The sequence below is a fragment of the Tetrao urogallus genome (assembly GCF_951394365.1).
Source record: "Tetrao urogallus genome assembly, chromosome: 1".
Classification (NCBI taxonomy): domain Eukaryota; kingdom Metazoa; phylum Chordata; class Aves; order Galliformes; family Phasianidae; genus Tetrao; species Tetrao urogallus.
Genome location: NC_136813.1, coordinates 85,823,165 through 85,833,505, shown reverse-complemented (window position 1 = coordinate 85,833,505; position 10,341 = coordinate 85,823,165). Strand labels below are relative to the sequence as shown.

The window sequence follows — 10,341 nt, the reverse complement described above, 5'->3', positions numbered from 1 at the left end:
ACCGGGCTGAAGGAGGAGGACAAGATGGCGGCGCCCTCGCTGCTGAGCTGCGGCCGGATGGCTGCCCGCAAGGTGCGGGTCCTACAGAACACCCAGCTCCAAAGAACCTCGGCCCGGGGCCTCACCGAGGCACGGAGCGGCCGATCCGGCCGCTCCGTGCCTCGGTGAGGCCCCGGGCCAATGGCTGGGAACTTAATGGCTGTGTTTTTTCAGGCGGTGCAGCTGGAGGCCTGGGGGCTCCGAGGGGCGACGCTGTGCACCCGGCCAGGAGGCTCCGGGACGCCGCCGGACAGTAGTAAGATGCTTCGATGTTAATTTTCCTGCAGCTTTCTGGTTTCAGAAGGTGCTAGGAGACCTGTCTACCTCTTTCAACCGTCTGCTTTCCCTGCATATGGTTATGTTTAGTCTATGTATGGGATATAGCTATCTTTTTCATGCTCTAGCTAGACCAGGGTGTGCACATTTTGGCTGATGGAGTCAGTGATGGGGAATTGACCTGTAAGTTCTGGATACCACCTTTCTGAGCGTGAACCTGTTTTAAACACATATCAGTAATCGTACTGATGTTACACCCTAAGTCGCTTCTGATAATAATGTTCTTGTTTTGGATGTGTTGTTCTTCCATCAGAATCAGTTCAGTAATGACCAAATATAAATCAGGCAGTGAAAAGTTTGAAATACCCCAACTAAAGAGTAAGCTTACGATTATGAGTTGAAATGTGACTTTTCTGCATATCTAAATGTTACTGATTAAAGTATTTTTCCAGCAACACTGCTTCTTAATGCTCAAGTTGAATGCTCTCTGCTTTCTTCATTTCTTAGGACATCTTAGTACTAATACTTCAGCTTTTGCTTTGGTTTTGCTCGTATGTCTTCCCTTTGAGCGTTCTTGAGTTCTTCCTCTGCAGTTCTTTGAGACCTTTTTAGCCTTGAGGGATGCTTTCTCAAATATTAGATTATACAGGCTGCTGTGCTTTGCTGTTAGTCTGGGCAGGGAGTCAGATGTCCTTCACATGTGATTACCAGTTCTCTTGCTTCCCCTATCCTCTTTCCCCACCCTGTGCCTTTAGTCCAGCAGAGATTCATGTCTGAAATTCTCTGGAAGTATGACCTGAATAGTAAACTGATTCTCTATTGTTTGCATTTATTTTAAGAGCTCTGTATCTCTATTTTTGGCTTTTAATTAGACGTATCTGTCTCTTCTGTGATATTTTTATCTCAACGTTGTTAAAAGACTTGCTTCTATTCAGAGCTACCTACTTACAGTAACTCCTTAGGTCATAGAAGGTATTACTGTAGAACATTAGTAAGGGAAAAAACCTGCAGTCTACCTTACCTTACGTCCTGTGAAGTAGGTCTGGGCTTCCAAACCGTGCAGATATATCTGCGCAAAAGTGTGGAAATCAGCTGAACTACACTACAGGTTGGAAAAAAAAAAATGCAACTCCTATGGATGGAATGGACTTTCCTATAGCGAATAACAGTAGTGAACTATCTTGTTAATGTGCTCTCAGTCCTTTTCGTCCTCCTGTTTTCTCTAACAAAAATAGTATTTGCTGTTGATCTGCTTCTGGAGCCTCTGTGAGGGAGAAGAAACACAGATTCAAAAGCATCAGGAAGTCTTTTAGGACTTTTTAATGAAGGCTTTTTAAATTTCAAACTAAAATGGGAAGTAGAGATAGAAAAAAATAGTATTAAACTGAGATGCAGCTCGGCTGGTAGATCACACAGACCTATGAACTGGTAATACTTCCATGTATGGTCTCAGGTATCTCTTGTACTAGTCCCAGTTCCTTGAGAGTCATCCTTCCCTACTGCTTACAAGATAGCATTAGCCAACTTCTTGCAATAGCTAGATCTGTTTACTATGTCTTCTGCTCTGCTAGCCTGCTTCTGGACAAATATTTGAAGATCTCTGCTGACAAGCTGTCTGAATGTTTGCCGGAGATTAGAAGGTGTTTGTAACCATCTCCAGTGATGCAGAATTGAAGCACAGAAAAAAAAAAAAAAAACAACTCTTGCAAGGAGCAAAAGGCGTTTCAGCATCACAGCAGCAGAAACTGTTCAGTGCTAACTAGCGCTCTAGTTTCTTTAGCTTAAAATGCCTTAGAGCTTTCTGCTTCATGTCTATGTTCACTTTAATAACTTTGTAATTTGCTTTTTTTTTTTTTTTTTTTTTACTAGATTGTGTCAGAAAGTTAAATTAAATGGCTAACATTGCTCATTAGCTGGAATGTATGTGTAACGATGATAATCATCTTTGTGCCATTCCCTTTATGTAGTGGCAGCACAGGGAGGCACCATGATACTAGCCACCAAGGCAACAGTTGAATTTCCTAAAATGTTGTCTTCTAACTCTCACCCAGTATCTGCAAAAGAAGGTGGGAGCACGCTGAATACTAATCCAAAGGAAGCTTCAAAACCTGATGAAGATCTGAGAATGTTGATGTCAAAAAAAACTGTGGTTGCATTTCCACAGCGAGTGATTGTTTCTTCCCTTGAGGAGGCAAGACTCAGTAAAATTGCAAAAGGAGGAGGAGGCATAAGGAAAGAGCTAGCTGAAGAAGAAACTTCGTCTTCATCCAGCTCAGATTCAGATTCTAGCTCAGATTCCGAAGAAGAAAATGATGATGGTGATGAGTCAGGAGTTTCCTTTAAAACCAGAGTGGAGTTTCCTAGGCGAGATTCCATCTTTTCTGAGAACACACCAATAAAGACATCACAGCTACCAAGAGGTGACTTGTCCCAGAAAGACCACAAAGAATACGTAGCTAAGAAGAAGCCAAGCAAAACGGAAACTGATGTACCTATTATCAAGAAGGGTGCATTTTCTAAAGCATCAGTCAGTCATGAAACATTAAAATCCAAAGCAAGAGACCCGAACACAAAATCAACTCCAAAAGAAGCAGATCAGCAGAAGCTAGTTTTAGAACCACACTTGAAAAAAAAACAAGTCTTGACAGATGCCACTCTGAAATCTGATTATTTGGAGGAAAAGTCCCCGAGAGCCCAAATGGCAACTACTCAGCTGAGAGCTCCATCAGTGACTCAGGAAGGCAAAAAGCAAAACCTGATATCTAGAACGGAAGGAAAAAAAGGAAAGGAGACACAGAAATCAGAAGCAGTAAAGGTAGCTTCTCCTAAACAGGAAGAGGAGATTTCTGAAAGCACAGCGTTGGTGATGGGTACAAAGGAAGAGACTGTTCAGGAAGCAGGAGTCCAAACTGGAGAAAGCAGCACCATAGATGGTACACCTTTAATTTCTTTGATCTATGTTATAGATTCTTCTGGGTTAGGGTGTATTTTTTAAAAATGGTTTCCAAGTCATCTCTGTGATTGTCTGATCTTTATACTGAAGCTAATGATGTAGCAGTGTCTTTCTAGAAGATAAATTCTTGTTCACTGCTAATTGTTTTAAGAGCTTTGTAGCACTCAGTTTCCAGTTACATTGTGAAAGGAAGCTGTCTTCCTCTCACTGTACTTGCAGTTTCATAAACCAGTTGTTACTGATAAAAATGAAAACAAAAGTATGAACAAAATGAACACTTTTGTATGACAGAGCTCATCTTCCTTCTTCTTTGTCAGAAAGTTTTGGCAGCTTTCCTTCTCTCTCCTCCCTTTTTTCTCTCGAGCTCTTACAATGCTTCGGATTTCAGTAGACTTCAAGAAATCATAGTGTAATACCAGAAACAGGTGTTGATTCTGAGATTGGTAGGCTTTAAGAAAGTCATGTTGAAGTAATATAGGGTTGACCTTGCAGCCTAACTCTTGTTGAGGAACAGAGAGCAAAAGGTGTTGTTTTTTTTGTTCGGTTGGTTGGTTAGTTGAGTTCTTTTAGTATTGTTTTTTGTTAGTTTGTTTTGAGGAAAAAGCATCATGCCCTCCCTAGCTGTACTTTCCTTTCCAGCTTGGCTTTCTTAGTTGCCACCAGTCTTGTTAACTTTCCTTTTGATCTCATTCTGTGTATTTAAATAGTAAATTCTTCTCTGTCAAAATCTTTTGTGACTTGCCGTTCTTGATTTGAAACTTAGACAGCATCCTGTTCTTCAGATCGCCCTTTTGACTGCTCTTTGAATTTACAAAAAAAAAAAAAAGAAAACAGGAAAAAAAGGAAAAACTTGCTTGAAGCAGAAGCAGCATCATTATAAAGCTGTAAGGATAGCATCTTTCCTATCATATCCTTGAAGAAGCGGCCCTACAGGGTCTTGGTGGACAGCAAGTTAAACATGAGCCAACAGTGTGCCCTCATACCTAAGACCAACAGTATTCTAGGCTGCGTTAGGATGAGTGTTGCAGGCAGGTAGAGGGAGATAATTCTTTTTGCTCAACACTGGTGGAGCCCCACCAGGAGTGTTAGATCTCCAGTTCTGGGCTCCTCAGCACATGAGGCATGGAGAGATTCAAATATGAGTAGGAGGGGGGCGACTTGATACTGAAATGTGCTCATGATTCATAGTAAAGCTTACAACACCCCATGGATCTATTGAACAGCTTTCACTACTCTGACACTGACTCTGACACTGCAAATTCAGAGTAAGATTAAGCCTAATGTGACAGACTTTTCCTGTAGATCTGTGTAACAGCCATATTGCAGATCTCTTGTCAACACAGCCACACTAGCAAAACCTTTGGGATAGACCTGGCTATTCTGAGAAAATCACTTTGCTATTGAGCTCCTGTTGCTGTGTGGAGGTGGTGGGGCTGAGACAGCAGAAAATTTTCTGCTAGCTTTGTGCTGAGTCTCCACTAGAGGACTCTGCTGTTGTGGCTGTGTGGGAAGCAGGGATTAGTACAGGTAAGTTAACACACCTTTACTGCTGGTGAAACGTCCTTGGGTGTCAGGAGTAGCAGAGTGAAACCTAATTACACTGTTCAGCAGCATTGCTACTGTCTTTAGGCTGTTCTCTCTTCTTTTTGAGACCTTCTTTGGAAACAGCTAGTGCTTTTTCATGTTTATTGTTCACAGTTAATGATTCCTTTTGTTGTCTATAATTCTGTCCTGTTCCTATATTATTTCAGTCATCTGCAGCAAGTATACTGAAGATGTAGTAGTTTTAGTAGTTTTTAATTTAATGGCTTTTCTCATTACAAACCTAGATGTTAAGCTGATGTCATCCACTTGGTAGAACAGACATGCAAAAAGCTGCTGACTTCAGCTGCTCAATAACAGACAAAATAGCATGGTAACTCAGAAATATCCCCCTGATTCATTTCAGAAGGACATCCTGAGATATTCTTGCTCTTTAAGAGAGAAGGCATAGAAGTCTGGAGTGCAAGGAGAATGAAGTCAGAGATAAATTTTTCCTTTGAGAAGCCAAGTATAGTGTATTTGAGCAGAGAAAGTGAGACTCCATCTGCTTTTCTTCCTGAGCATCTGTCTCTTAATTTGCAACAACTGTCTCTTGCAGGTTCAATGTACGCTTCCCTACGCTTCCTTGTTCTTGGGGCTATTTGCAGCGAAGCCTATATCATCTGGCTTTTATATGTGTAGTGGTGTCTCCTGTGAGCTGTCTCAGTTGGAACTGAGCAGCAGGGATAGGGGTATTTCTTTTCATAGGTTGTGTGTTATTTTGCTGAAACTGTGCCTTACTACATGGTGTTTGATAAGCAAGCCATGCTAAATTTTATGTATACACGCTCTTAAACCAATAGCTTTACATTGCAATAATTGTGTCATAATCAAAGGGAAATTCTGGTTCGAGTTCTTGTATTTTTATTGTAGGCTGTTGCATTATAAAAAGAAGCTTAATACGGTCTAACATAAACCACTACATGCAAATTTATACGAGGAAGCTTTTCACTGGATTATGCTTATGTCTTTCCTATTGCTATAACTCTGAGCATACGAGAATAAATTAATATTGGGAATAAAGCTTTATTTCTTGCAATTTCCTTGGTTGTAAAATCAGCCCGTACCAGGATCCTTTTATGTAAATATTACTGCCTAAATTTGCATAATATTTTAAAAGTGAAAGAATTAATGTTGGTTTTAATGCGAAATAAAGAGTTCTGAGCAACACTATTGGATTGTTCTTTTAGGAAGAACTGATTACAAATTTTGAAAGATTCTATCACAATTGCTTTTTTTCTGAAAGAAAGAAAGCGTGTATCAAAACCTTATAATATATTATTGTTAGTATAAGCACATTTGAAATTAAACTGTGAAGATATCAGTAATTCAAGCATTTTCCCCATGGAAAAAAAAATGTCTTCAAAATTCAAATGAGCTGTTCTGCCCAATTCTCTCCGAGCATTAGGTGGTAGTTTGGATTTGAAAACCTGTGCTGTATTAGATGGCTTGTACAGATTCCTGTTCCCCTGTTGCATAATAATGTACTTCTTTAGGATCTTTAGGACCACAATGATCGTCTAGTTTCAACCCCCCTGCTATGTGCAGAGTCGCCAACCAGCAGACCAGGCTGCCCAGAGCCACATCCAGCCTGGCCTTGAATGCCTTCAGGGATGGGGCATCCACAGCCTCCTTGGGCAACCTGTTCCAGTGTGTCACCACCCTCTTGATGAGGGATCTGAATGTTGCCCTCTCTCATGGCATTCCTGTAGTCACCAATTACTGTTTCTTTTCACAGAGGCTACAGCAGCTGCTCAGCCTGCTCCAGAAGAATTTGATAATTCTACCTACAAGAACCTCCAGCACCATGAATACAACATCTATACCTTCATTGATTCTCTTGTGGATCTCTCAAAATTCAGGCAACCTCAGCCATCTTCTGGAAGACCATCACCAAGGCACTGAAGACCCACAATTAAATGCACAAGCAGAATGATAAATTCTTCTATTTAGCTCTAATGTATCATCTGTTATAAATCAATAAATGCATGATAAATAATGCTTGAGTTTTCAAACAGTTTTTGGTTCTTGGAGTCCCTCAATTCCTGATTTTTATGATCAAGCTACAGGTCAATGAATCATCAACAAATAAAAATAGGCTTTTTAACTCTGAATGTATACACAGTGTGAATCTGTCCTTACTTTTCCATGTTTCCAGAATTTTCATATTGACCAGGTACTGTGTTGAAGGAAATAATGGCTTCTGTTGATGTGTCTGTTCAAAATGTGCTGTAATATTGCATGGTTTTAGCAGGTATTGCTGGAGATGCTCAGGACCAGGTTGGAAGGGGACCTGGGCAGCCTGAGCTGGGGGAGGGCAGCCCAGCCCACAGCAGTGGGGCTGGAACTGGATGGGCTTTAAGGTCCCTTCTGACCCAAATGATTCTGTGATCTCCATAATGCAGTGAGCTGTTCACCTTGCACACAAATGTTTTTTGATTTAGAGGTTACTCTTACTCTATTTTTGGATGTGAAATCATTGGCTGAAAGCAAGTTGCATTTGCCTCTTGTGGCAACAGTGCATGTTGTATGTTAGCAGATGAAGGAATCTCAAGTTGTGTGTTGTTGTAAAGGGGAAATGTAACATAACTTACTCTTCTGCTGAGCACGCTAGCATCCAGGCAGTAGTTGAAGCCATTTAAAGTATATGAAAACTTGAAGTTTCTTTACTTCAGTTCCATCAACTTTGAACTCTTAAAGTTGATGGAACTTTAAGAAATAACATATGAGTTATATTTGCTTGCTATTTAAATGTGACTAAAGCAGTATTAAGGAAAATCAGCTCCTATTATTATTTTTTCACTGAGACTATGTTTCTGTTCCCACTTTTTTTTTTTTTTTTTTTTTTCTCCACAATAAAAATTAACATGGTTGTGTTCAGCTCCTCTCTTGCTCTGCAGAAGATGTGACAAATGAAGCACTTCTCAATCTGTACTATCAGCAGTTACAGTTGGTCTCAGTAATTTTGTATTTCCATCCTATTAGTAACAGTCTTCTACCTTCTGGGAAAACTGCCTTGATGACCACCAGCTGTTGTGGGTTTGGTTCCATTTTGGCTTCTTGTTCATTTCATTTTTCGGTGTTAATTGGTCTTTGTGTGGTTGTACTTGCAATAGCAGACAGGTTTTCTATCACCTGTCTGTATTCTTTCAAGCAGCAGAATATGCAAGATCAAAGGGACCATGGAGTCAGCTTTAGTAGTCTATCTGGATACTGGGCACAAACCCCTGGGTGCAATTACTAGAACAGCTATTTTGTACTCCAACTTGGCAAAAAATGTGGTAAGAAGGATCAAGAGGCCTACATCAATCTGCTGTTTAGATTTTTTTAAGTCAGAAACCTCTGGCGAGCAATTTTATTGTCCTGTAAAAACTAAAAAGCATATTACTGACTGTAACTACAAAATTTTAAATCAGCAAACGCATAAATCCACACGCTTAGGAATAAAGAGCAGAAAGTTGCTCTGAGCCACTGATGGTACCACGTGCACTGCACTTGGGAAAGAAATTTGCTGTTAACATTAAAAAGATGAAAGAATAAAGAAATGGGTCTTCAGAATGAGCTCTCGGACACTTCCCTTATTAAGTGCCCACTGGAGGGCCACTGTAAAGCTGCTGTGTTTTGTCGTTAGCTGAAACTCAGCGTAGTATGTAGGTTAGTCTGTGCTGGTGTGTAAATGTGTTCCCAGTTGCTTATTTTATGATGACTGGAGGAGGCTGCAAGCTGCCAGAATCTAAACAGTAAAAGTAAAAATTAGATGGTGCCCATTAATATGCTTATGTGTTCGCTAAGCCTGCTCACGGTGGTTGTGATTGTTAGCTGTTTGGAATCAGAATTACTCACTTAACGCACTTTTTATTTCTAAGGAGGGTTGGTGTTACAAACACTGAGTTAATCAACTAGGGAGGAGTGGGCTGAAACTGAAGTGTCTTGTCTTCACTCAATTCCAAAGTTCTTCTGAGGTGGATTTGCAGCAGTATTTTAATCTGTATTGATGCGAGGCCTTTCGCTCCCCTTTTTCAGTGATTACAGAAAAAAGTAGTGTTGAATGCCCTCCGTGTAATCCTATTTGAGTGCTTTGTGGGGCTATCTTTTTGCACCTCTAAAGTCAAGCTTGAAAGTCAAGCAACTTTGTAATTCTAGTACGTTTGGTAGGTGTGTGGCATACACTCTATTCAGTGAATCAGTCTGAGAAGGAAAATAATGTAAGGAAGGGAAGAACACAGACTTTTTCCCACTGTTGTGTCCCAGACTTCAAAGAAAAAGGCTTCATTTTTTTGGTCTTTGACTATTATCTGATGTTATTGTGTTTGAGTCATATGCTAACATTTAAATTTCAAGCAGGATGTGATACAATATGCTCATATTCTGTGATGTTATGATGATGAATAACTCCCTTGTTCTGCCTGGCACTTGTCAGATACAGTCAGGAAATTTGTTTTAAAGAATGCAGAGTCTGGGATACTAACATAATTCCTGGAAACTCTCAAATGTGAAAGAAAGAAATCAAGTCACAGCTTGGGTTTTGTGAAAATCAGTTCTGTAGATCCAGCATGGAATTCAGAAGTGGGCTTTTCAATGGAGGTACTGTGTCATTGTGGGAGTACATGAAAATATGGAAAGTGGGATTCACTGATTTCTCATTAAAGAAGGTGAAACTCCTGCTTCCTTTATTGAAGGGAGCAGTTTTCAAACAAGTCCTTCTAAGCTTTTCTCATGTAGCAAATGAGTTACCCACCAATAAAGTTGCTTTCAATGATTCCCTTGCATGTAGATCTTTCAGAATGAAATTATGAACCCAGAAGTTTATGGATAGTGGTTGAAAACTCAGACCCTAAGGTCTAAGGTAGTGATGAAAGCAGAGATTGTGCTAATTACTTGAGGTATTGCAAGGTCAAGATTCTTTTGGTCCTTGTGGTGCCTCTTTTGGCAACCAGTCATGATAACCAAGGCAATCTGCAATGCCATTTTGAAGATTTATTTTAAATCTGAGACATGGGACTTCTATCTGGAGATCTTCCGAAGTATGTCCTCAGATTTCAACAATCAAAACACATTCAGTGCATCTTGCTCTGCTTGCCTGTAAATTTATAAGCCATAAAAGATTTGCCTATAGTCTTTTCTCTACTGCTTAAGCTACTTGCACAATTATGTTCTCCACTCCTATCTGAGGATGGTACATAGTCCTTCCTTTTCCTACTCAAGCTAATGGGAACACAAGAATACTGCCTATTGTTGTCCAAGTCTGCTGAAGATCTGTAGTAGAGCAAGACTTCCCATCTTTATGCTGATCAGAAATACTACAGCTCACGACTGGGTTCAGGTGAGACATTGTGACCTTGAGGTATTCTGGGAGAAAGAATGGGGGAAGCCTGTGAAAGCAGCTATCTCTTCCAAACAGCTTTAATTCTTGAGTTGGCCCAATCAATGACTACTCCCATCCCATGAGGGAGGAAGTAGAAAGCATGCTCACAGCATCCTGAAGGATTGTA

General features: G+C 40.3%; 1 protein-coding gene across 2 annotated transcripts; it reads left to right on the top strand.

Annotated features, from left to right (window-relative positions):
* Positions 1–24: 24 nt before the first annotated feature.
* NDUFV3 (NADH:ubiquinone oxidoreductase subunit V3) lies at positions 25–6,801 on the top strand (the record flags this gene model as incomplete). Of its 2 annotated transcripts, XM_079547942.1 has the most annotated exons (4): positions 25–72; positions 214–295; positions 2,367–3,248; positions 6,588–6,801. In XM_079547942.1, the coding sequence occupies 4 exons, from the start codon at positions 25–27 to the stop codon at positions 6,752–6,754; spliced, it is 1,179 nt and encodes a 392-aa protein (XP_079404068.1). In that variant the 3' UTR covers positions 6,755–6,801. The 2 variants fall into 2 exon arrangements, with proteins under 2 accessions (XP_079404068.1, XP_079404069.1); XM_079547943.1 differs by lacking the exon at positions 2,367–3,248.
* Between the last annotated feature and the right edge of the window lie 3,540 nt (positions 6,802–10,341).